We start from the raw sequence: 27,989 nt of genomic DNA, 5'->3' as shown, positions 1-27,989 counted from the left end.
AGCTATTTTGACACAAGAAGTAAAAGTACCTTACATTAGTAACGTCTCGTAATTTATTCCCAGATATGAAATTCTCACGCCCACTCAACCAAGGTCAATATCCCGGATTTAAACCTTGAAGCTGACAAGCGAGAGGTGGTTGATCCGTTTACATCCCAGGAAAGCTTATCTTTGCAAGGTAAACTGTACATGTTTAAGACCTATAACAGTTAGTTTACGGAGCGTGGCATAGCGTCATTTCTTTAAATTCTCATTTTTTCGAGCAAAATGTTCTTTTCGATCGAGCTCAGCTTCTTGCAAGTCCAGCGGCTCGGGACGGTTTGTCAACAGTCGACACCCTTCTCGCTTTAGCTTGAATTGCTCCATGCCCTTGTTTTTTGTTTGCTGTCCTTTTCAGCATATTTGTTTTGCAAAGATGCCCATTTCTTAGTGAGTTATTGTTGTAGATTTTCCGTGTTTATCGTCCCTAATATTTGTTCAAATGATCGTAGGACACAAACATGAATTTTAATAATTTTCGCAGCGCCTCCAAGTTCGGAGCAGATACTGCAAGGAAAAGCTGATCAGAATTTGTTTTTTCTGTGAATAGACTTTCGCTGTTTGATAAAGAAATATGTGGCAGTTCATAAAATTTGCTGGGTTGTTAATCGACAGTCTTGTAATCGATCTGAATGTATTTAAATATTTTGCGCTGTTTGAAACATGGCGTCTCACTCGCAGAGCCAATGCGTTATTCGTTGCTATAGCGCATCGCGGTTTTCAATACTTTGCCTCCGGGGCCTGTGTACTTTCAATTTCTAGAAATTAGCGGGCGTCATGCCTCGATAAATACAACAACATAAACGAATGTTAGTTGTTCGATCCTCAAAAATTTCTATTGCGAAGAATGTTTTGTTAAATTAAATACAGATCCCAAAACTATTACACAGTTTGCATTCGAAATATATTTTGAGCGCGCTTTCTTAAATATTATTTCGATAGTTTTTTATAATCAATAATTCAAATGAATTTCCCGCTTGCCGGAAACCTCATCGTCTATCTTTTTGTGTGTTCCTTCGAAGAATTTCTGCTACTAAATTAAAACATGCTAAGTTTATGTGGGTGGCAATTTCACAACGATAAAATATTTGGACCATACACCTGGGAATATAAACAAGAGGTTTGAATTATTGTTATTAAAATCATTTAGTAGTTATTTGAATTTATTAACATGGATATTACGGTTAGATATGGAAGAATCCACCCAGATGAATGGTTTTAAAATTTAGCTATTCTCAATTTTGTCAATTCTATGTACTGTACGCTTGATTTCTAGGTCACACTTAGCACTCTTTTCTAAGCGGAAATTAGCACTGAGATGTAACATGTGTCCAAAGTTTGAAAATTATTGAATTTTTTCTATTCAATTTCTGGATATTCTGCCATACGATTTCATATTTAGCGGTTTCCCTATGTTTTTATGAAGTAGTATTTTTTACGTGTGATGCCCTGAGGGCATTATGTGTCTCAAATGGGCTCGATATCTTCGTTGTCATATTTTTTTTCCTTCGTGGTAGCCTGAAATCTGCAGCTTTCAATTATTAACTTGTTTTACCTGTATCAAATTCTATTGTCCTGATAAATTTGTGGCGGCCATATTGTTAACATGTTGTGGACTCAAGTGTGCCGTTTTCAAACGGAAAATTAACCATTTTGAAGCGGTAAATCGAAAGAATAACTTCTAAGAAGCACTCGACATTTAAAACGGTGGAAATTGGAGAGTTCCTGGCGAAGGAATTGTGCTCTGTTTGACAGTTTTAGAACCACGATGTGAGACTGAAAAGAGGTCTTTGATAAGCTTACGTTATTTCTGGTACGTTATTTCTGGTACAACCATAAGTAGCGTAACACAAGGGAAACAACATAACGCGATCCTCGTGATTCAAACTATTCCATTGGCAAGGATAGTTTTATCAATCTGCGAAGCATACAATATTGGAATAAATGAATCAGCCTCAGCATCACGCGTAAATGCCAGTATAGGCATCTTGATATTTTTAAACTACAAAACCTTCAGTGGGGATTCTTCCAACACATGTCACGCCATCTTAGTGTCATGTTATGATTCTCTACCAACAGGATCACCATACAAACAGTTAAAATGCCGGTTGCAGATGTAGGACCAAAGGCATTCCCTGGTGCAGGAACAAAACCAGGTGTAGAAATTTGGAGAATTGAGGTACATAAGTTGAAATCCTTGTCCTCTCCGGTCACGTTTCCTCGGACCATCCCGCAGAGTCAGTCAATGTTGATTGTGCAATTCCAGAAAAAAATCCATACCCACCCCATGGAAGGTCATTGGAAATTCCTAGGGAGAGGGGGATCTAGCCTGTGTACAGCCGCCCCCTCCCCTCTAGAAAAATCGGAGAAAAATCTGATTTTTTCAGAGGAGAGGGGGCAGCTGTACACAGGCTAGGGGGATCTTAAAAGTCAAAATTTTAGAAGCAAAGTATAAAGCTAAACTGAAATTTCCTGGAGGGTCGGGGAGGGGGGTTGCAAAACAAAAACCTTTTATGGGGTGAGTATGGATATTTTCTTGAACTGTACATTGTAATTATATGTAGGGTATAGTTTAGGAATACGAGAACACCATTTAGAGGGAAAGAGATCAATTCTATGTTCTTCATCCCGACTCCCCGTATTAATAATAAATTATAATTGACATAGTGTAGGCTTTTCACAATAAGTATAGAAAATTAAATACATTTTTTGTATATTTTTTACTTGGTATAATCTTTAACATTGCAGTTTTTCAAACCTGTAAAAGTTGATCCAAAGCAACATGGAAAGTTTCACAAGGGAGATTCTTACATTATACTGGAGGTAATTTAAATTATAATTTTTTTTAAAACAATAATTATTATAATATTTGTCTTGAAGGTCTGGTATAAAAGGGGCCTAGCCACGTCATTCTCAATTTCAGTAGTCATGCAATCGACCATCAGAGCATATTAAACAACTGTCAAACAACATGTGTCTTTTTTTGTCTACCCTTACTGATAAAATCAATGCCTTAGTTTTGGGAATAAACCCTGTCAAGTGAATTATGTAAGTTGCTGTGATGATATTATGAGGTTTTAAGCTATGTTTTTTTCGGACAACATTTGAGGCAACAAGTTCCATAACTGAACAACGTCTATTAATTTGCATTTCCCACCCTCAAAGGTGTCACATCAAGGAGGAACTTGCCCTTCAATAGCAGCACTTCTTCTTCAAACACATTCTCCTCTGCAGTGCATTTGATTATTGTTTTACATAGCTGCTGTGATTGTTAGGGATTTGTTTTAGCTATCAGATGAAGGGCTGAGTGCAGAAAGGGCCTAAATTCTAAAATATGTGTGTACCCAATTTGAACAAAAATGTAACAAGGCATCTATTTTTTATGTGCTTAAAGATAACTTATTTCTTGGCAAGGTGATAATGCCAAAGAAATGGTTCAATTCTTCTGCAACAAATTTAGCTAAAAAAAATGCAGATAAGCCCAAACTCCTGCCCTTGACCCATCAAATGATTAAATAGTCTGTCACAACCAAATGCCTATGAATCATCAGCTTTAACCCTGCTATTAAAGTTAGTATTTTCATGACTTTTGGTGTGCTTTTTCCTGTTATGATAAGGTTGCCAAGTAAAAAACTATTTTAATTTTCTTTTTCTTTCAGACAATAAGTGTTGGAAGTCAAGCAAATATATTCTTTTGGCAGGGCCCAGAGACCACTCAGGTGAGGTGTTACAGTGGAACCCTGCCTTACGGTGTGCCCTGAACGAGTTGACAGCCCAGTTGTTTCCCTAGTTTAATTTACAACCTCATTTAACCGACCACCTCTTTACTACATCCGCATTTTCACAACACAAACAGGGTTCTCCTGGACCTTTAAAACTGGTAGATAAGCAGTATCGGCAGTCTTTATCCACAAATTTTAACAAGTTTGACAGGGCATCAGTATTAGTGCAGATATCAGTGCCTACGCCAGCGTGGTAGAAGTCACATAGCTGGCATTGATAAGAATGTGGTCCCTGCATGGTGCATTAAGGTATATTAAGTGCAAGTAAAAGAAGAAGATAAGTGTGAACCAAAGGAGGAGGAGAAGGAGGATGACGGCGATGATGATGATGATGGTGATGGTAATGGCAATGATGATGATGATGATGATGATGATAATGACGACGATGATGATGACGACGACAACGGTGATGATGACGATGATGGTGATGACGATGATGGTGATGATGATGATGATGATGATGATAGTGATAATGATGACGACGACTACAACGGTGACGATGACGATGATGGTGATGAGGATGATGATGATGATGATGATGATGATGATGATAATGATGATGATGATGATGATAATAATGATGATGACGACGACGGTGACGATGATGGTGATGACGATGACGATAATGATGGCAATGATGATGATGGTAGTGAGGGTGATAACGATGACATTGGTGATGATGATGACGATGATGGTGATGGCAATGTTGATGATGATTGATGATGGTGACACTGATTAGCAAGGTAGATGATGATGGTAGCATTGACAACAAAACTTTAACCTTTTATTCTATTTAACAGGATGAAGCTGGAGCTGCTGCCCAGCTATCTGTGCAGCTAGATGATGAATTGGGTGGTTTTCCTGTGCAACACCGTGAGGTTCGTTGAGATGTGATACATGTACTACAAACCTTTTTGCCTTTGTTTGAAAAAGGCTTCTTTGAGAAACATTGTATTAGCTTTGCTTTTTTTACCATTGCTTGTTAGGTTGGAGGTTACGAGGATCGCCAATTTAAAAAACTCTTTCCACACATGAGGTAAGTTTCCACTTTAGTACCCCTGAGTTCTTCAATTCAGAGACCCCACTTCCCTTTCAAAAAAGTTGTACTCAAAACAGGGAATAATTGAAGGGCTCGGTTCACAACTGACCTATAATGCATTTCAGATTACGTTTTGTTATTTTTAATTCCCTAAAACAAAAACCTTTTTTTTTTTTACCTTAGCTTGCTTGATGGAGGTCATGCAAGTGGATTCAAAGAAGGAAAGAAAAAGTTTCAGAAAGCTCTGCTGAGAGTAAAAGGGAAACGAAAAGTCTATGCATCACAGGTGAGTTCCAGCACTTTGAAACTCATTCTGTAGTTGTTGTAAAAATTTTCAGGTAATCTATGCTTTTTTGCCCGAAATTTTCATTCCAAATCAAGGATGCACCTAATCAGAAAGGTTTTTAGTAGATAAATGTGATGGAATGGGAAGAAACTGGACTGGACTTTTCAAACAAGGATTCATTCTCGCTAAACAAGGGATACCCACATGTGACTGATTTCTTTTGTTTACAAGACTGAAACAAGTAATTAAGGCGAGGCACTGGTGGATGTGAACAGAAGAAATTAGTCAAGGGTTGGTGTCCGTCTTGTGTAGGTAGTTTGCATTTTCTAGAAAAGTAACAACTATAAGGATATTTCTTGTTCATTTACAACTGTAGCATTGTACTCAATTTTATATTCTTGTATCTAGTGAACTTTGCAAAATGTGTCCTCCAATAGCCTGGTCTCTCCATGAAAAGGACATCTGAGTATAACCACTTTAGAAAATTCATACTGATTGGTTGAAACAAATTTCCCATGACATGTGGCTTTGGTGGAACTTGAGCATGTGCTGTTTTCAACTAAAAGATTGCAGAAAGGAAATCCACTACCAAGGGCATTTTGTCATATCTCATCAAAGATACATCAATCCTTTGCTACAAATGTCTTTTTTCCATCTACCAGGTTCCATTATCAGTATCATCGCTCACTCAAGGAGACTGTTTTGTATTGGACTGTGGACGGAAGATTTTTCTGTGGATTGGAAAGGAAAGCAATAAAAAAGAGAAGATCAATGTAAGTTTCTAATAAATATCTTTCTAGAGTTGGTTATAATACAAAACATAAGGTTACAGTCAATCTACATCATGCATGACCAGTATGTTTAAAATTTGAAGTTCAACAGAGTTTTTAAATTTACATGTCAGTTTTGAACATCACCAGGTGAGTGGGATTTCAGAGTTCCCGTATAAATTTCCCTAGTTTATTGATGGTATAAAGCTATGGGCCGATTTTCTTTATGTTACAGCATTGAGTATTTTGAAAATAGCAATTTCGTATTTTGATTTTTTTTTCCAGTTAACTGATCTGTCTTTTTTGAAAGATTTCCAGAGAAATCTTAAAGTTTCCATTGAAGCGATGCTGGACATTTTATTTTATGTAAAGAGGAATTCAAATGTGCATTTCATTCTTGGAAATACTGGTCATGCGTGGCGTAGAATGACTGTAAATATGACATGTTCAAGTTACTTCCCTGATGGCCTTCCTTGAAATATCAGATCTTAAAAAAAGAAGACCGAAGTAAAGTTAGGTGAAGGTCACCCGAGATTTGAATGGTCTCACTTAGCCGCAGAGTCAAAAGCTAAAACCATCTTGATTTTCTTGATTCTAAATTCTTTCAGTTCCTTTAAAAGTTTTATCCAGGGACTCAAAAGAAGTAATCTTTTTATTTTAATCATTCAATGTTTTCTGCTGATGGTGATCTCCAGAATGATGTTAGTAATAAATTGAGAATAACAATGTGGTTTCTCTTACAGGCTTGTCGTTACGCACAAGAGTTAAGAGACGAGGAAAGAGCAGGATTAGCAACTGTTTCTTTCATTGGTAAGATTTAATAAATAAATAAATAAATAAATAAATAATAATTGTTGTATTAACATGTTAACCCTTAAAAGGACTGTCATAAATAGATAAATAATAAATAAATAATCTTTATTATTTTACCCTCAGTTAGTACAAATAAATAAATAAATATATAAATAAATAAATAAATAATAAATAAATAATCTTTATTTACCCCCAGTTAGTACAAGTGCCAGTACTGGGGCCCAGCATTGAACTCCACAAAGAAATAGTTTAAGGACGGTGCCTACTATTGTTACTGTGCATACGTTCTGCGCATGGCAAGATACTCGGGTTTCCAATGGGTGGTGCTTACTAATACAGGAATATTTTTGCGCGGTTAAAAACTATTCGGAGAGAGCAGAACTTACCAAGTGCTTTTGGAATCTCAAAAGAAAATTAGGGGTAACCATGCATTTTTCAGAGATAATTAAGCTTCAATTTAAGAAAAAATCCCATACATTGCTTTATATTTTGGCGTTTTTTAGAGATATTACTGCTTAATTATCTCTGAAAAATGTGTGGTTACCCCCGATTTTCTTTTTGGATTCCAATAGCCCTCGCTAAATCTGCTTTTCCCGCATAGTCATAAGCCGCACAAAAATATTTCGGTATTAGTAGGCACCGTCCTTAAATTGCTCTGAGGGTTGATCTTGTATTCTTGTTGACCTATATATCAGGCATTCTGAGTTTTTCATCTGTAACATGTTCTCATTGATCTGATCAAGTGTTCTTATCAATCTATTAACTTGTTATTTAATATTTGATCATCTGTTCTAATTGATCTGATCAAGACTTGATTAGTGTTCTTATCAATTTATTCACTTGTTATTTAATATTTGATCATGTGTAATAATAATAATTGATCCAATCAAGTGTTCTTATCGCTCTATTCACTTGTTATTGCAATAATTGATCATGAGTTGTAATAAATTATCTGATCATGAGGTTCTTCTATGGAATGGATATAATCATGTACTCTTTCTGGTCTGTTTGATGTTTCATATTTGATTCAGTAATGGCTGCGATACATGTTCTTGTATTGATTTTCTTACACAGAAACACCAGAAGAAGAAGAAGAGTTCTTTTATCAGCTGACAGGAAACAGGCGTATTGTGCAAATCACCAAGGAGGGTGAAAGTGACGAAAAGCACGAAGAGGCCCTGAATCTCAATTTATACAGGTACATGCAAGGAAATCCATAACAGGGAGATCAAAATAACCAAGTTGGAATAAATCAATAAAGATAAAAAATAAATGACTTGAAGGTGTCTGAGAATTAAGCTCTGTAGCACTAATTGGGGACACTATAAATCAGTGAAATAAATATACGAACTGAACACAACATTAATTTTGTTAAAAATCCCAACTGGTGGGAGGCAAACCAGTTGGCTGTTTACAAAGTGTGGCCTTGGATTTGAAAATGAAACTACTGTGAAACAAATCCAAGAGGTCAGAGCAAGACTTGAACACGGGACCTCCTGATTACAAGTCCGGCGCCTTAACCACTAGATCATGCCATCTCCCTTAAATACCAGATTACCGGGACTAATAAGAGTTTAGTGCTTTGTGGGACATTTTTTGGTTGTGGCCAGGTAAGTGAAAGTTTTTTTTTTTTGTGGTTTCAGGGTCAAAGAGGATGCATCTGGAAACATCACAATGAAGGAGACCGGAAGCAAGCCCCTAAAACGTGACGATCTAGATTCCGATGTAAGTCACACAGAAATGCCAGTGAAGGACTGGGAGCACAACCGAGCTAAGTGCATTTCAGATACCATTTTGTCTTGTGAGCTCAGATTCACTGGAGTTTTTGCATGTTTAATAAGCCTTGAATCCCTTCAGGAAACATTGCTCCAATATTTTATCAGCCGTTTTGCACTTTGTGTGCAATAAAAACCTAAGATTATTGCAAGATTTTCGTTTTTATCACAAAACAAAGCGCAAAGCAGCGGATAAAACATTGGAGCAACGTTTCCAGAAGGAATTCAATGCCACCTGCTAAAACTCTGGTGAATCTGAGCTAAAACAACCAAACACGACTGGAAATACACTTAGGTCAGTTATGCTCCTAGCCCTTCAAGTGTTTATTATCATTCAGAGTAACTTATTATTTTATTAAGCTTTGTCGTGCAATAAAGTAAAACAAAAAGAAGACAAATTACGCAGATACAAAGTGGAAAGAAAGAGACAAAATAGACCAGAAATGTCTGCTACAGTGCCCAGATTATTAGGTCCTAGCAAGTTGTTCCACGTCTATGCAGTCGAACCTCCACTAACAGACACCTCCCATAGGTGAACGAACACCTCTCATAAGCAGACACTGGGTCATGTTCTCAGCTACACACAAACACTATATTTTTAACCTCCCATAAGCAGGCACCTTTCTCAAGCGGAAGCTTTTTCTGGTCTGAGGGGGATCTGCTCATGGCACGTTTTGACTGTAGTGAGTTTGAATGATTGTTTCGTTAGAGAAACAGGACACTGTGAAGCATGATTGCCAGCCGCCATTTTCTATTTTGTTGCCTTCTTCTAATATTGACGACAACTCTACTCAATATAACCCAGCTCATGTGAAGCAATAATAGGTGGTTTGCAACCAATCCCTAGAGATACAAAAAGACAATGGTATGGTGGCCATGTTGGATGACAAAATAAAAGGTTCTGTCATTCAACATGGCTGCCACACTGTTGTCTTTTGAATCTCTAGGGATTGGTTGCAAACCTATTGGAATTTCCTTGGTTTGACTCCTGATAGGAGCACTCGGATTTCCTTTTTTTCCGAGTATACCTGTGTCACTCACTGAATAATACATCATTCTCAATGACATAGTAGTTAAAAAACATTCTGTGTGGTCCGTTTCAGGATGTTTTCATTCTGGAGACTGGAGTTGGTGTGTATGTATGGCTGGGAAAGAAAGCAACCAGAAATGAAAAGAGGAAAGCTCTAAGTGATGCCCAGGTGACTGGTTTTAAATCCACAAGCTGTGAAATAAACAGTTTATTTCACAACTTGTGGACTAGTTACTGCTCTAACTAGTAATAATCGGAGATTAGGGAGTGGGTTTGATCTCAATCCCAGGCTCTCTCTCCTTTACCAAGTTGGTGATGATGTCATCCACCCCTGTAAAATCTGCGGGGGATGCCAGATACGTGTCCCAAGATCCATTCATTCATTGTCCCATACAATCTTGACTCCAATCTGTATAAGGATTGCATTATTTGTGAATGCAACAAACATCCTGTCTCCCTTATTTGGTGTGTGAACCTCAATAGACCTTATTCACTCTATATGTTTGCCCATTACAAATCAATAATATATTCAGGAGAATCGATCCTTTGTCTTTTTAGAAGGAAAGAAAGCATGACAGCGTGTGAATACAATGCAATACAATAGCTTTATTGCACTCCCCTGGTGGGGTTTTTTAGTGACAATCCAATTATGACCAATACTAAGAGACTATTGCCTTGGGAGTACCACCACATTATCTGTAATGGGGCAACAAAACAACAAAATGTAAGATATGTGACTGTGTATGGCCAAATTAACCAAACCGAGAAAATATGTTACAGGCTTGATTGATGTTTAACACAGGCTGGTATTCAATTCAATGTGACAATATAGCATAATTTAAATGCAATTTTTAGTCTTGATCAAATTGCCGTGCCGTTTCATTGATCGAAGACTCAGCTGTGTATTTTGTATTTTAAGGGCTTTTTATCAGCCAGACAGTTGAATCCAAACACACCAGTAAAAGTGATCAGTGAAGACCTAGAGCCAACAGAATTTAAACAGTACTTTTCCCCTTGGGAAGGAATCTCTTCTACAAAGACATACCAGGCTGGTGTCGGCATAGCAACTAAAGGTACAGTGTGACCAAAATTCTCTTATGATAAATGGCCGTTTTCTTCCATTGTGCGTCGTTCAAGACGTATAATGGAAGATAGTTATCTCCCTTTTAATTTCATACAGTAGCACTTCCCTCTCTGTTTTGGTTCTGATTTCTCCACACTTCACAGACATAAAAAGCTGGAGACTGACCCAAAAACCCCTTTAATAGTTACCTCAGCTCCAGGCTCTGAGTTGTTTAAAATACGAGTTCTTTCTTTATTTATCTGTTTGTTATTTACTATAATTCATGTAACTGAGCACAAAAGCAAATAAAGTTATTCTACTCTACTCTACTCTACTCTACTCTACTCTACTCCACTCCACTCCACTCCACTCCACTCCACTCCACTCCACTCCACTCCACTCCACTCCACACCACTCCACTCCACTCCACTCCACTCCACTCCACTCCACTCCACTCCACTCCACTCCACTCCACTCCACTCCACTCCACTCCACTCCACTCCACTCCACTCTACCCTACTCTACTCTACTCTACTCTACTCTACTCTACTCCACTCTATTCCACTCCACTCCACTCCACTCCACTCCACTCCACTCCACTCCACTCCACTCCACTCCACTCCACTCCACTCCACTCCACTCCACTCCACTCCGCTCTGCTCTACTCTACTCTATTCTACTCTCTTCTATTGGGTGTAATATATATCAAACGCGAGAAGGTGTGTTTTATCAGATATCCAAACACTGAGAAGTAGGTTGAAAAAACGAGGCGTAGCCGAGTATTTTTTTTTTTTTTAACGACTTTCAGGTGTTTGGATATCTGATGAAACACACCTTGGAGTGTTTGATATGGCCTCTCAAATGATCAATAGTTCTTGGAGAAATTCAAGGCTAAAGTTGGCAAAATTGTATGATAATTAGGAACACGTATCCAAACCACGGTCACAGTAGTGATTTTCTTTGTTTTCTCTTGATGAATTATAAAATGACTTTGTAAAAGTCATGCCTAAAACCCTTCCATTGATGTTTTTCTTTTTTATTTGTTTAGAAAAACTTGACCAAAGACCAAAGTTTGAAGTGAAGTCCATGCACGACAGAAGAGTATCGGTGACCAGCGCTCTCCCTGATGATGGCTCGGGTAGTGTGGAAGTTAAAAGAGTTAAAGGCTTTGAACTGGAAACCGTTCCAAAATCATCTCATGGAGTATTTTACTCTGGAGACAGCTACGTTATTCTGTATACCTATCTGAAGAATACAAAGGAACATCACATCATCTACTTTTGGTTGGTACGTTAGTAAATTAATAGACCTTCAGAACTGTGTTTTACAAATGCAATGGAACCCCTTTTTACGGATACCTGCTTATAATGAACAGTTGTTGGGGGAGCAGGGATGGCGCAGTGGTGAGAGCACTCGCCTTCCACCAATGTGGCCCGGGTTCGATTCCCGGGCTCGGCGTCATATATGGGTTGAATTTGTTGTTAGTTCTCGTCCTTGGTCCGAGAGGTTTTTCGTTTTTCGTTTTTTTCAAAAACGAACACTTGGAACTAAATTCCAATTCGATCTGGAAAGTGTCCCCAATTAGTGCTCTGCGCGAATAAAGTGATTTATATTTTGTTTGTCCTGACCAAAAGCTCATGTATTTACAAGGATTCTGCCGACTAGACACCGTTCAATACAGACAACAGACATTTTTCTGTGACCCGAGTGACATGCTCTCACACCAAGTTAACCTTTACGGACACTGGTTATCTGTGCACTGTATAAATTGTCTAATATTCAGTCCGTCTGACTGAACCACAAACTGAAAATGTCAGTGCAGAACAAAGTCACGGACTATTTTAAATGATTCGTCGCCAGTCTCGTTTGAAGCACGACAGAAAGAACATCAACAACTCTTGCTTTGCCGTCTCTTAAAGGAAACCTCCACTCTCGAAACATGTTAACGTTACATTATTGAAAATAGAATTTTTCTTTGAAATTTCATTGGAAAACATGGAAATAATATTTCAGCGCCGGAAAAAACATGATTTGATTATCGGCTATTTTCGCTTTTAAATTTCTCGGACGCCGCCATTTTGGATTTCATGACGTAGTAAGGCTGCTCAATTGTTTTACACAAAAGAACTTCTGCTGAATAATAATAGCAGCAACCGTTACACGTCATAAAATTCAAAATGGATGCGCCCAGGAAATTTAAACGCGAAAGTTGTCGATAATCATATTTAATAACACACTTGAATGTCATTTCTACGTTTTAGACAAAAATTGAGAATTTAGACACTATTTCCAACACTTACCCGTCAGTTTGTTATGAGAGTGGAGGTTCCCTTTAAGTGTTACTGCGACAAAGATTCTGTTTTTGATTCTTAAAATTTCAAGAGGGTGTCTTGTTCACTGATCTTGTAGTGCAATAAGTGGACTGCAACTAATGAACCCAATTTATTCATCCTTCATGGGTATATTACGAACTCACCATATGACCAGCTCCCAGTTGGCTTGATAGCTCAGTTGGTAGAGAACTGCACTGGCATCGTAGAGGTGGCTTCGAATCCCGTTCAAGCTTGAATTTTTTCAGGCTTTCTGTATGCAACTGCTTAAGTTGCATAAAGAACTGCGCAGGTCCTTCATCCGTTTAATCTATTTAATGTATAGTCAGTGGAAAATGTACTTACATGGACAAAAGTACATGAATGGAAAATTAGATAAAAAGTAACAGAAATGACATTGCACACGCCTTGTGAAATTGCTTGCGACAATTCTCTGAGGGTCAATGCTACACTTCTTGCTTTTAAATTTTAAAACAAAGTCTCTTTCTTATTTTCAGCATAACTGCTTGCTTGACATTCGTAGCATAAACATGTTCGTTGGCCGCGTGCTCGCTTCAGTTTTCGTCAGGCATTGACAGAAACATTTGTATAATCTGCACTACATTCAAAACATTGAATATGTGGCTTGTGATTACTGTTCGTGAAGTCTTGAAGGAACACTTGAAGGGTTATTAGGGCACAACCATCCTCTGTCCTGAAATTTTAGGGGATTTTTAACTGATACTGTTTCGTGTTTGTATCAAAGGCCAGAATTATTTTGCACTATTCTCATCTATCTTCTGATTATTTCAAGAAAATTTAAACGCGAATCTCACGTCTGCTGTTCGCCGTAAACACGATCAGTCTAAATCTCTGTATTTTATTTCAAAATTCTTGGTATAGTTTGATAGCCAGCTCTATAAGCTTTAATTTGATATAGGAGTTTAGGTATCTACAGTTTAAACAGGACGCGCTACATCGCTTGGACGCGAGACACTTCTGAAGGTATACGGTAACCTTAAAGACGGTGCCTACTAATACAGAGGTATTTTTGCGCGGTTTGCAGATCTTAGTAAGGGCTATTGAAATCAAAATGAAAATTGGAGGTAACCACGCATTTTTCAGAGATTATTAAGCAACGATAATTCTAAACAGCTGTAAAAATATAAAGGAATGCACGGTTACCCCCAAATTTTTTTTTGGATACCCAGAACACTTGCTAAGCCGTTCTGCTTTCTCCGCATAGTTTTAAATTAAACCGCGCAAGAATATCCCTGTATTAGTAGGCACCACTCATTAGAAACCCGAGTATCGAGATGCGCAGTAACAAAAGTGGGCACCGTTCTTAAAGCAGTTGTTGGTTACACTTTTATTTTCATACCAGGGAAATGACAGCACAGCCGATGAACAAGGAGCGGCTGCCGCAGCTGCTGTTCAAATGGATGATAACCTTGGAGGCGAACCCTACCAGGTCAGTAAAACAATAGCCCTTATCACGGTTTTCGACGCCATTTTGACGAGTAGGCTGCTGCCTGCTGCGTTTTTATTTAATAACCACCTGGCAAAAGAAACGAGTGTTAAATCCCTCCTTCTCGGAACTACAACCACGCGATCGTGAGAGCAAAAGAAATGAAGCCAAGACTTTCTACTATGAAAGTTGCTGTAATGATTTTGAAGTTCTTCAATCCCGAGTGTCGATTCCTATTTTTAACAAAATTCATCAGCCCCCCCTGTAAAATAGGCCTTATCACGGTTTTTGACGCCATTTTGACAAGTAGGCAAACACGTCTTGAAATAACAGCGTTTGTATGGAAATACGATGTCAAACAATTTTCATAAAACATCGCTTCTGAAAAATTCATGAATTGGAAACTTTAGGCACTATGCAAAGGATTTTACAGAAAATAACTGGGGAATGTAGCTGTGCTAGAAAGCATTTAGTTACGTTTTGACATTTCCATACATTTGTCTGTATAGCGAACCAGCCTTGAACTGCTGTTAAAAATAGTTCGCGGGAAAAAAACAACAACAAAAAAAACAAAACAAAAAAAAAAAACAGGGAAATGTATGGAAAGTTCAAAACCCGACTGGGCGCTTTCTGGCACCGCTACATCCCTCCATTTTTTTTGTTTTAAAATCCTTTTCGTAGTGCCAAAAGTTTCCAATTCATGAATTTTTCAGAAGCGATGTTTTATGAAAATTATTTGACATTAGATTTCCATACAAACACTGTTATTTCAAGACGTGTTTCCCAACTCGTCAAAATGGCGTCGAAAACCGTGATAAGGCCTATATGCATACTCCTTACAGCCAGTCTACATTACGCGTGATCAGTTTTTTTGAAATTTGAACGGAGTTTTGAAATTTACATTTAACAAACGGACGAAAGTTTTGTATGGTCTATAGTCGTTTATTAAAAACTGGATCATTGTATACTGCAATTCTGGAGTCTGAGTTTTGATTGGCGTAGCGGCCATGGTATAATATGAATGAAGGTTCTACATTTACCTAAGAATTGTATGGAGTGTTTTCATGTGACGTCACAGCGGCCATGTTGGTGTCCCAAAACAAAGAAATGGCGGCCATGTTGGTGTCCCAAACTAAAGGCGGATCGCAGATCGCAATAAGGTCTGCGATCGTCTGCGATCATATGGAAACCAGCCTTTAGATAGAACATGGTTCTATCTTCTGCGATCAGGATCGCAGACGATCGCAGACGATCGCAGACCTTATTGCGATCTGCGATCCGCGATCATATGGAAACCAGCCTTAAACCTCTGGGATCGGGAATTGAACTCTATTTTTATGCAAATACTTTCTTTTGTTTCAGTAAACCAATATGGCCGGTAGTCACGTGAATGAAAACCCTCTATAATGTATTGGCATAAGAGCTGTCATTTGGTTGACACTAGTTTTCTCTTGAATGTTTGCAGGTTCGTGTTTGTGAAGGAAAGGAGCCGCTTCATTTCTTTATGATTTTCAAACATCGGCTGCTTATCTATCAAGTGAGTCTTGAAATGTTGGATTGGAACTGTTAAAGGGGCAGTGTCACCGATTTTTTTTGTCACTTTGCATAGCCAAAAAACATATTTTTAATCGATGGAATCGTCCAAATACTGGTTCAGTTTTTTAAACAATAACCCTAATAATGCACAGAAACTAGTTTTAATTATCATTGGCTGGGGATGGCTAGGATGGGAATGGATTGCAACTTGAAAAAATTGGCCAGTTCCTCCTGAGTATTGCAGAGAAGTTGTCAAAAAACTGCTTATAGTTTGTTCTTCCCCGGATAAATCCCTTGATATTTCCTTCTCGGTGCTCTAACAGAAACTTCATGTTAGAAAAAAAGGTTCTTTGTCAAATATTTGAGCCATTTTGACGAAAATATAGTAAAATCGCCGTGACAGTGTCCCTTTAAACTAACATATCGACTTTACTTCTCCATACAAAACCAATCCATTGTCTTGAATAGCCAGTGTATGAAAATAGAGTTTAAACCTTCCCTTGACAACCTACAGCGGCCAGTGTAGATTGGTGAGACTGAAAAACAGTCAGGCAAAGGAAATAAGAAAGGTGTACAGTCGAGCCTCTCGTAAGCGGACACCCTTGGGGCCAGGAAAAAAGCCCGCTGATTTGTCCGCTTATAGGAGGTTAAAAATGTAGTGTTTGTATGTAGCTGAGAACATGACCAAGTGTCCGCTTACAGAGGTGTCCGCCTACGGGAGGTGTCCGTTAGCGGAGGTTGGACTGCATTAACATTCATGATGCCTCGAGTGTGCAACAAACGAAAAAATTTGATTCCCCAGCGGGTCTCAAACGCACGATTTTCCTTATACCGTTGGGTTGTCTAAATTCAGAGTTACTGGGAGACAGGTTGAACAGGTCGAGCTTGCAGTCAGGGTCCCAGTGAATATCACTTTGGTGATGTGGGCTCCCTGTACAAAGATTGTTATTATTATTATCATTGTTTACAGTCGAACTTCCGCTAACGGACACCTCTAATAAGCGGACACTTGGTCATGTTCTCAGCTACATACAAACACTACGGGCCAGTTATTTAAACAAAGTCTAACTTAGGCCGCGGCTTTAGATAATCAGTGGGCCTCCAAATCTGTTTATAGGTGGTTTGTTTTAAGTAGATAAATAGTTTTCTAGTATGGGATGCAAGCCTTCTTGTTACTGCCAGCAGCAGACAATGTTTAGATAATTGAAAATGGCTTAGAACGTGGTTTTGTTGAACACCATCTAAACTGTCTTTTAATAACTGATCCTACATTTTTAACCTCCCATAAGCGGACACTTTTCCTGGTCCCAAGGGTATTATTATTATTATTATTATGAATTATTTTTAGATAGTCCTTATTTATTTATTTATTTTTTATTAACTTTTCGACGCTTTTTAAACGATTGAAAGTGAGAAATGAAGTAGGAAATAGAGCAGAAGAGGAGAGAAGAAAAATATCGCGTTGTATTTTTATAGGCTTTGTATTGTTAGGCTGGATAATGCAATGTAAACTGAGAATGTTTTGAGTTGTTACCATTATTATTATTATTATTATTATTATTATTATTATTATTATTATTATTATTATTATTATTATTATTATTATTATTATTATTATTATTATTATTATTATTATTATTATTATTATTATTAGAGACCTTAAGATTCTAGTACGAGTACGAGTACAAATACGAGATTTCCAATAGAGAAAGAGCGCGCGGGACTGGAGTAGTGTCATTTTGGCGGGAAAACGAGATTGCAGCCGTCCTTTTAGTACGAGTTTTTGTGAGAACGGCGTAGTGGCGAAAACAAGTCCTCGAAACATAGGTTATCTCGTCCTAATTTTTTGGAATAACGAAAGGGACTTAGCTATCATTATTCAAAACAACTGCGTCAAGTTCGTCGCTCACAAAGAGTAAATGTCTTCAGTTCTTCGCTCAAAACTGGAAGTTAAAAGGTCTCTGTTGTCTTGAGGTACAACCAGTTTTCAAGAATGAAATTTAAACTGGCACACTTGACATTTAAGCGAACTTGCATTGCCTATCCTTCTATGGTCGGTCATTCACCCTGAATTAAAGCTAAAGAAATTGAAGACAAGGCTGCGTAGCAGTTTATAACGTAACAAATGCAGTATCGGCAGGATCCCAAGATGTTTCCTCAGGACTTCATTCTCTGATAAGTATTACTTTGCTTATCTTTTACAGGGGGGTCATGCCAGTGGCTTCAGGAATGTCAAGAACGAGACAGTCACCTCAGAGCGCCGCCTATTGCAAGTTCGAGTCACCGGAAACAATGCAAGGATTGTTGAGGTAAACTGCACCTGTGCGTCACGTTTTCATGTCACGTTTCCGTGTCACGCGTCACGTTTTTGCTCACGCTTGTGCTGTTCTCACTTGACTTTCACTGAGCAGAAAGAAGGCCTGCTGCTGGTATAACTAGGGACTTTAAGAAACCACGGCGGCATCGCCAACGAAAACATTACTTGAAAATAAAACTTCGCGTTAGTTCAACTACTTCGCGATTATTCCAATTCGTTCAATAGGCCATTTCCGAGTTGCTGTGAACCTCGTTATGAAAGCGAGGCTAAGTGCAAAGCTTTTCATATGAGGATTAGTTTTGTTTGCAGGTGAATAGAAACTAATTTTCATAATAAAAACTTTTCACTTAGCCTCGCTTTCATAATGATGTTCACAGCAACTCAGAAATGGCCTATTTGCACAATGTGGCCGAACTATCCAGTAACAGAACAGGTGGGAAAGGCGAATGAAAAGTTTACCGTCATGTGCTCACGTTCCTCAAGAAATCCTGAATTTGGTCATTTCACACTGCTGTTTGGCCGACCACGGTGAAGAAATGTACCAAAATTTATAACGCACGTACAGGTCCTTTGTTTTTCTCGTTAAATCGTATTGTTTTGTGACGTTCTCCTTGCCGTCTACTTGGTAGCTTCTTAGATTCCGTTCAGACAAGATGCCCGTTCCCAGTTCTCGGGCATGGGCACCTAGTCTGAAGATAGCTTTTTGTTGGTGTGTTGGTGGCCGAACAAAAATCTGGGCACCGTGCCCGAGCACGGGCACTACCTCAGAGGGTAGTACTTGGGCAGCGTTCCTGGGCACGGGCACTGGTGTGAACAGGATTTTGTCAGTTCCCGCGCTTTTTCCTCATTCCTCCGTACGATGCAGGGCGCTAAACCGACGAACGAAAATACGATTGGTTCTTGGGCAGCAAGGAGTCTGAACAACGTCCTTTTCAGTGTCCGGGCACAAGGCCCTGACACGGGCACCTGGGACGAGTTGCATAAAACTTAACGGCGGGCGTAAATGCTATCGTCTGACGTTAAAATACTGACTGTGACTAGGCTAAACGCCTGGCGTTAGCAGTTACGCCCGACATTTTATGCGACTCGCCCCTGTCTGAACAGGGCCTTAAACTCCTTCCTATCTTTTCTGAGACGTTTGCTTACAAGTGCAGTTTTTGATTGACAGGTGGCTCCTTTCGCCCAATCACTGAACAGTAGTGACGTATTTGTGTTGCACGATCCTCACGCTTGTTTCATCTGGGTCGGTAAAGGCAGCATTGGCGATGAGAAAGAGTGTGCAAAGGAAGTCCTGGGGAGGATTTCCAAATCAGAGGATGCTGACCTGATCATGGAAGGCAAAGAACCGGAGACATTCTGGCAATTACTGGGGGGAAAAGCTGATTATGGCTCTGCAAAACAGATCTGGGTAAGTGAGTAGTCTTTATTAAACAAGACGTTCCGCTATAAAAGGGCAAGCCCCTCCTTCATTTCACACTTTTGTGGGCGTGAGATGCAAATTTAGACGCTGTTCAGTCGTGGCAAGTTGTTGACTCAAGCGTCCTCTGAAAAATATGCGTCAAAATTTTAAAATATCACCACAGCAATTTAAGATATCAACTTCTAACTTGTTTAACAAGGGTTATTCTGAAAACGAAGCCGATTTTATTGATAAAAACTGAAGAAAAATAGAGATGTTGTTTGTCAGTTGTTCAGTACGCTCTGATGGTTGATTGACAACTAAAGGTGAGAATGACCAGGTCCCTTTTATGCCGGAACTACCTGTTTAAATAGAAATTGGTACATAGTTTCATCAGACGTGTAAGCTAATAAATAAATAAAAAAAAAATAAATAAATAAATGTAGTAAAAACAATGGTAAAACAACTATAACTATTTCAAAGTTACAAAAATTGGAAAAGGCATTTATTTATATATGAGCGTTTATAGTGTTCTGTTCTGATTCGTGGTTTCGTGGTAGAATGTAGTCAATGTCCGCGGTTGCGTAACTTCTGGTTCCTCTGCATCGGTAGCAGGTCATGTAGGCAGTGGTCGCTGTCAGTAGTGACTTGGTTCCATAGTTTCATGTCCCGCTTTCTGATTACATCTGTAAACGGAGTGTAGTCCGCGGCGTAGTCTGATTTAAAGGGGAAGTATCACGAAAACTTGATGTCATTTCAAAACTCAAAAACGTTTGTCTGACAACAGAAACAAAAAATAATTGTCTAGTTTTGTTATAAATTATCACCCCAGCACAAAAAACTGTCGATCAGTGCCTCTGGCCAGAGACAGAGTAGGCCGGTATGGATTGAAACTTGAAAAAATGTTAGGCTAATGTTTTTCAAGTTCTCGCATTTTTGTTTTTAAAATGCGCTAGAACAGAGTACGAGTTGTTCCTGTCAAGAATTGAGTTGATTACTCTCCTCTCGTTGTTCTAGAATTATTTTGTAGCAAAGTGAAGGTCTTATTTCACCATTTTTAACAAAAAAGGTAAAAAAAACCCATGATACTGCCCCTTTAAACGTTCATTTGCAAAATTTATGACTGCCCGATACATGTTTTGTCTTTTGCTCTTTGATCTACTGATGTTTGCTGCAGCCTTTCGAATTCCAACCTTCTTCACAGTTTAATCTTCTTTTCATGGGTAACAGCTCTTAAGTGTGAAGTGGCATCGTTAGTAATAACCTTCCGTGCTGAAATCTCATTTGAGCTAAGGCGCTTTATCCATTACCCTGCTAGGAGAGCGTTTCTCTCTGGCAAGTCTATACCAGCACGTACGAAGTCGTTCGCGTCGCTGGTATTTCACGTAGTTGGCTTGTTTACTGCTTAAAACACTTGCCAGAAAGAAACGCTCTGCTAGCAGGGTATTGATCTATATTTATTCGGGGCTAAGCTTTTTTCATCATAGAAAAATCAATCATATTTACACCTCCGGTTTTTTTTTTCTTTCGCCAATGATCCGGGCCTTTTAATTGTCCCCTCTTTAATTTAATTAGCGGGTTTATTGCCCAGATAATTGCCATGTTAATTACTCGAAAGAAGCTTACCACTCATTTACTTATCTGCGTTTTTAGGCAGAGGAGGAGGGAGGAGACTATCAAGCCAGACTGTTCCATTGCTCTAACGCCTCCGGTAGATTCATGGTGGAAGAGATTCTAGACTTCAGCCAACAGGATCTTGAAGAAGACGACGTGATGATCCTTGATGCTTGGTCTCAGCTGTTTGTGTGGGTGGGAAAGGATGCGCGTTCAGAAGAGAAAAGGGAGGCCATCAAAACTGCTATGGTAACAAGCCATTTCTGAGTTACTTTGAACCTCGTTGTAAAAGCGACGCTAGATGCAAAGTAGCCTGCGAACGCAGACGTATTTCCGACAGCCAGAAATACGTCTGCGTTCGCAGGCTAGGTGCAAAGCTTTTCATGTGAAAATTAGTTTGTTTACAGATGAATGAAAACTAAATTTTTCAGAACAAAAGCTATGCACGGAGCCTCGCTTTCATAACGAGGTTCAAAGCAGCTCGGAAATGTCCTAGTATTTTCTGTTATTTTGAGTCGTGTCTCAACAGTACAAACTTGAAAAGGTTTATTTGCGTTGTATAGCGAGGAGGCTCATTTGTAACACACGTTCTGCATACTTGTAGAATAAGTAACATCAAGTTGAGAGTCACGTGTGATGGCCAAAAAAGCAATGCTTTCGGAAATGATAACTTTCAGACGGGTAGGCAGCGTAACAGCCTGTGAAAACAGCTGCACCCCCTCTGTGTGCATTACACTTTTTGGTACATTTCTTTGCTGTCACTGCACGACTGGGACGTGAAATTTCCCGATGGCACGTTTTATAGTGATCATCGAAACACACGACGACGAATTTTTCTTTCCCTCTCTAACTTGTGTGCGGTCTCCAAGAACTCAACCCCAGGAAATTTCACCTACATTTGACAGTTGAAGCGAGTTGGAATAATTTCGGCGACGTTTGAAAAAACGCGAATTCAATTTTATAGTGACGTTTTCGCTGCAGTCGCCGTCGTCGTTGCTAAAGCTCTCTGTTGTTAACAAAATGAATAACGGATGCGTACAGACTGGAATTTAACTCCTTTCTTGGTCCAATGGTGTAACACCAGACTTTACATTTCATCTTTACCTTTTCCAATGTTATTTTTGTACGAATGTATGAAAACTGATCCCCTAACAGCTCGCATCAAACATGATGAATGTAGTTTCTACGAAACCGAGCTTCATACTTATCGTCTTCATCTTTTCCAATGTTCTCTTCGTTAGACTGCGAACAGTCTCCCTTTTTGCTCGAAAATCCGTGAGGAAGAACGCAAGATATTCGAAGCGCAAGTCGAAGCGCAAGTTGCGCGTTGGCGCCCGCGTTTCTCGCGGCTTTGCCGTTTGCGCGCGCGACTCGCTCTTCGAATATCTTGCGTTCTTCCTCACGGATTCTCGAGCAAATTATTCACCATCTTTATTCTCAGTTTTCCAATGTTATCTTCGTAGGAATACGTAAAAAGTGATCCCCGAGTGCGCTCATCAAACATGATGATGTCAGTGATTAAGCAAGGAGCCGAACCTGTGGCGTTCAAATCCTACTTTGTCGCCTGGGAACCACAGATGTGGAATAAGAAGATGACATATGAAGACCAAGTCAAAGCCATCAAACAGGACAACGAGAAAGTGGATGAAAACGCCTGGACACTGGTAGGTATAGGATCTAATCAGCGTGTACATGCTCTTTTGAATAATCAGATTAATATCGAGATCGACGACAAATCGATCAAAAGAGTTAATGAGGCCAAATCACTGGGTTTTTTTAATTGACGAACACTTCTCATGGACAAAGCATTTAGACGAGAAATGTAAGACAATATCTTCAGCTTTAGGTGCCCTTAAACGCATAAGATTGTTCATTTCCGAAAGCTCCGCTCTACAAATCTACCAAGCATTAATTTTACCCCACTTTGACTATTGTAGCTCCGTTTGGGATGAACTAAACGTTACCTTGAGTGATAAACTCCAAAAACTCTAAAATAGGGCTGCTAGGATCATACTAGATCCAGTTACGACGCAAGTACCAGTATTGTAATGTAATACTGAACATTTTACCGTGTATAAATAAATAAAGTATGAGGAAAAGCCAGAAACAAGGAAAAAAGTATTTGAGAAAATAAATTGTTTCCTGACCCTGTTATTTTGAAGATTGGAAAATAAAATTAGCTTTCAGGATGTAACAGATTTTAAAGCGACATCCAATCCTTCGCTGAATCTTTTTCAAGTAAGTGAGAGGTTCATTTATGTCACGTGACTTGAGATGGTGTGAGTCACATGACAAAATGTAAAGAAAAAAAGAAAAAGACCGCTGGCAGTTCGTAACCGCTGTCACGTGACTCACTACCTCAAGACAAAGCAGAAAAGCCGGAGACGATCTTTATTTTGCCATTTTTCTCCCCGAGACACGAAATTACGTATATCGCAGGATATCTGTTGACTACGAACGACGAACATTCAGTGCACCATGACCGTATTTGGGTAGTGTTACAATATGTTGAATAATGTTTGCAATTATTGCCTCGAAGTTGTTTATTGTGAAGAGTAAGCCTTCAGTAGACCTTCGAGCTCACTGGATTTAATATTTCTCGTAACTTTGTTGGTTTATTTTTCAGACGGAATGGAATGAAAAACTAAAACCGAAGACCTATCCCTTGGACGTGTTGCAGAAGAAAGGGGAGGAATTACCTGAAGAAATTGATCCTACAATGAAAGAGGTATTATGTAAAGCTGGTTAATAGGATTTAATGTTATTTTTCTCATATTTATATACTTTTTTATTTTTATTTATTCATTTTTCTCTTATCGAGTTACTTGTTATGTAATCTATTTTTAAGAAAAGTTGGTGTGATGTCTCACGGCTTTACCGACTTAATTTTAAGGCAGAAATTTTAGAAACAGAAACGACATTTCTGGATACAAACATTTATAAAGGTGAAAGATTCAGGAGTAATTCAGTTCTTGATGTGCGTACGCACTTCAAACCTTCTGAAACATTTCATTAGACGCACTTTTCTCCGTGCCATCCACCAGGAGTCAAAAACGTCTTCATCAAAGGCGAGGTTCTGAGACGTCTCGCAACAAACTCTTCTAACAAAGTATTTGAAGAGCAAATTCAAAACTTTAAATCATGCCTACGTGAAAGAGGTTATCCCGAGAATCTTGTTCAAAGGACCCTCTCAAAAGTCCAGTTTGAAAACAGGAAACTGGCACTCCTTCAAAAACCAAGGGAAAACAAACGAATCTTGCCTTTCGTTACACATATACCACCCAGCAGTGCCAAACTTAAAACAAATCCTCATGAAAGACTGACTTTTAATAGAGCAACAACCGGTGCTCAAAAAGATCTGCAAAGACCCCCCCTCATATGTTACAAAAGAGGGCGGTCAATCAAAGATGTACTCGTGAGAGCCAAACTATAAAAAAGGCTAAAACACGCGCTAGGGAGTCGTGCAGGCCTGTCACTCTTGTACACTGTCCGTAAAGTAATCACATTTTCGCAAAAATTTGCCAAGTGGGACCCATTTCTAATTGAGATGTTGTCTTTGCTTCAGATGCATCTGGAAGATGACAAGTTCGAAGAGCTTTTCGAGATGTCTAAGAAGGAATGGGAAAACGTTCCTCAGTGGAAGAAGAATCAGAAGAAGAAGGCCTTGGAATTGTTTTGAATAACAAAACAATTCAAAAAGTTAGGACATTCTTTTTTCAAAATTGTAGCTTCACTTCAATTGCAGCTTGACTACACGCTCTTTGTATAAGCACGTTCACGCTGAGATTGACCAAAAGTTTTTAAAAGAACGTTCACGGGCTGAGTCGGTTAACAACATTTTCACTTTGACAATTCATTTTTTCAAATGAGCATTATGAATACAAGTAAAATAAGATGTAAAATTTTAGTCTATACCATCCAATAGACCATTTCTGAGTTGCTGTGTACCTCATTATGAAAGCGAGGCTAAATGCAAAGCTTTTCATATGAAAATTGGTTTGATTGCATATCAATGAAAAATAATTATTTTTCATAATAAATACTTTGCACACTTAGCCTCTCTTTCATAACGAGGTTCAATTCAACTCGGAAATGGCCTATTAATAAACTCGTTCCCAGGGTCTCTCCTCTTTACCTCCCAGGGAGAGAGAGAGAGAGTTCTCATTCCCAGGGACGTGAAAAGCAGAGACCCTGCGGACGAGTTTGTCCAATTAACCCAAATACCGAGAATTGACTGGCAAGATAACTTGTGCGTAGCGCAAGGGTAAGTCACGGGTAACTTGATACCACATAACATCAAATGACGCTCTGTGATAACTTCCTGGACTCACATGCACATTGAGCAGGTAGCTTGAGAAAACTTAGGAACGTTTTCAGGTGTCAAATTGCCAAAAAATAGTTAAAAAATAACGTTCAGCCTCAGCCTCAAAATTCGACGTTCTTATAAAAAAGGAGTGCGGTCTAAAATGGTTTTCAATGTTCGTGACTTGTTATTCTTGTGGTATCGTAGATTTTTTGCGAACTGGGGCCAATTTGATGTAGCGTTTACACTCGTAGCCAACAATCTCAGCCCTCGTTATTACACGCTTAAAGCGGTTTACTCTGGCCAAACGCGACAGATGTAAACAACACAACGAGCCAATCAGAATTCGAAGTAAATACATGATGTAACTGGCGCCAAGCGCGGGAAAACGCGTGCGGCCAAAACACGATTGGTTTTGGTTTGGATTCGCATTGGTTGAGGAAGTGGCGCGAGTTTTGTCAACCAATCACAGATCGTAGTAATGCACAACCAAAACAAACGCGACATTACTTTCAACATAATTGAAAATCGCTCTATGCAGAAAGTAAGTTCGATAACCATTGTTCGAAATTTTAAACGATTGTCGAATTTCTTTTTTAGCCTTCTATTTGGGTTCTGTTTTGTGCACGCAAGTAAAAACAAGGCGCTGTTTCTAAACTACTAGTGAAAACGTTTTATTTAAAGGGAAGTATCACGGGAATTTTGACCTTTTGAGGTGAAAATTGTACGACAACACCTCACCTAGTTCCAAAATAATTCTAGAACATTGAGAAAAATAAATCATCTGAATTCTTAAAAGGAACAACCCATGACCTGCTCTAGTACATTTTCGAAACGAAAACGCGAGAACTTGAAAACAGTTCGCCTAACTAACTTTTTTCAAGTTGCAGTCCAATCTAAGCCAGACCATCCGTGGCCAGAGACACTCATCGATACGTATGGTACACTGGGGTGATAATCTACAACAAGTTTGAGCAATACTGTTAGGTTTCTTTTGATAAAAAACGTTTTGGAGTTTTTGATATAGCACAATATTCCCCTGATACTTCTCCTTTAAATTGACCCCTGAATTATATTGTGGATCGATAGCGTTGTAGGAGTCTTCCGGGATCTCATATACGCAGGGGACACTAGAAATTGTTCGAGAAAGCGTGAGTTCGAGATACCCTGTAGAAAAACGTTTACTGTAAACAAAACGAGTTTGTACTAGTCTGGTACCCAGATCTTTTCGCTCTTCTGGGTACGAGATTGTATTTGTACAAAAAAAAAAAAGACGTTATGTCACAGGATGGTGTGAATTATCAAGGGAAGTATACGTTGAGCTTTCCCATAACCTAAATATGTAATGAATGCTGTGAAATATCTAGGTAGTTTGTGTAACTGGCAAGAACATATTTTTAAAGCATTTTAACTGAAAGAATGAAGTAAGTCATATAATATTTTGCTATGCACTTCAATTTGAATTTCCAGGTATTTGTAATGCAATGTACAAAGTAGGCAATTGCGCTTCTCTCTTCAAGATATTCGAGCGAGAAGGAAATCGTGTATTGTCGCGCGTGTTTCCGCGCGGTTTTTCGTGATGACGGTTGCGCAAGCTCGTGCGTTTCACCTCTCGCGTGACTATTCTTGAGAGAAAAAAGGGACCCACGGGTAGTATCCAATAAAATATTTTCGTAACAGTAAATACGTTCGTAAAGGGTGCAGTATACGTTCACGCTATTTCGGGCGATCTCTGTTTTGTCATATCCTCTTTCGGTAAGGACAACTTGTTCAACTGTGTAATTGACAAACATTACATCTATTTATTCGTGACAGTTATCCCCCAAACGTAGCTTGACGTAGCCCGTTGTCGTGACATTTGCGTGACCTCCGTCTAGTGTTCTCGATGACCTTTTCTAGGTTGTGTGATGTGTGCTAATCGTGTTATTTTGGGCGTATTCTGGCTTTTGAAAGAACGGAAGAGTTATTTGTCCCGGATAGTAGAATGAACACAATTCATTTTACTCGGAATAGGAATTCTTCTTCTTCTTCTTCTTTTTTTTTTTTTAGGAATGTTTTGGTTTGCTTAGAATAGAGAAAATTGGGTTCTTTTGTGAATTGATATCCCATATATGCTGATAGCCGTAAAATTCAGAATACTCCAAAAGAAGTGTGCCTTTCATATAAATAGGATGGGGACGATAGATTTTCAGAATGCTCTCGCTCGAATTTGATTGGACAACAATCATCGGAAAGTCGACGAGTGCTTACGAAGATCTAGTCGTGAACGGCTCATGTTTTTCTTACAGTAGTTAGGTAGGAGAGTGGTCAAAATGAATTTTAATATTGTACACAGAGTAGCCAGTAGTATTTATAATAATGTATCACAAGCACTTTAGTAGAAATCCTTTAGGTAGGTGGTAAACAAGTTAATAATTAAAATTTCTCGCCATTTAAAGGAACCTCA

General features: G+C 38.9%; 1 protein-coding gene and 1 long non-coding RNA gene across 3 annotated transcripts in view; both read left to right on the top strand.

Moving 5' to 3' along the window:
* Window positions 1–27,989, top strand: part of LOC146472441 (uncharacterized) — a 113,776-nt gene extending 85,787 nt beyond the window's left edge. Inside the window, exon 2 of the long non-coding RNA XR_014866631.1 lies at window positions 25,315–27,989. This is a non-coding gene — a long non-coding RNA (uncharacterized LOC146472441). The remainder of the gene's footprint in view (window positions 1–25,314) is intronic.
* On the top strand, window positions 42–27,989 carry LOC146472440 (villin-1-like). 2 transcript variants are annotated; one of them, XM_085119779.1, is made up of 22 exons: window positions 42–178; window positions 2,119–2,218; window positions 2,788–2,862; window positions 3,699–3,758; window positions 4,622–4,699; window positions 4,808–4,857; window positions 5,044–5,146; window positions 5,809–5,919; window positions 6,660–6,726; window positions 7,804–7,927; window positions 8,373–8,454; window positions 9,608–9,703; window positions 10,454–10,607; window positions 11,646–11,884; window positions 14,291–14,377; window positions 15,840–15,911; window positions 18,115–18,219; window positions 19,396–19,635; window positions 21,280–21,489; window positions 22,704–22,904; window positions 23,867–23,968; window positions 24,806–27,989. In XM_085119779.1, the coding sequence occupies exons 2-22, from the start codon at window positions 2,141–2,143 to the stop codon at window positions 24,917–24,919; spliced, it is 2,448 nt and encodes an 815-aa protein (XP_084975905.1). In that variant the 5' UTR covers window positions 42–178; window positions 2,119–2,140; the 3' UTR covers window positions 24,920–27,989. The 2 variants fall into 2 exon arrangements, with proteins under 2 accessions (XP_084975905.1, XP_084975906.1); XM_085119780.1 differs by lacking the exon at window positions 42–178 and adding an exon at window positions 1,832–1,852.

This window comes from Pavona decussata, unplaced genomic scaffold (assembly GCF_977016875.1).
Source record: "Pavona decussata unplaced genomic scaffold, jaPavDecu1.1 SCAFFOLD_100, whole genome shotgun sequence".
Lineage (NCBI taxonomy): Eukaryota > Metazoa > Cnidaria > Anthozoa > Scleractinia > Agariciidae > Pavona > Pavona decussata.
This window is presented reverse-complemented; position numbering and strand designations above follow the sequence as displayed.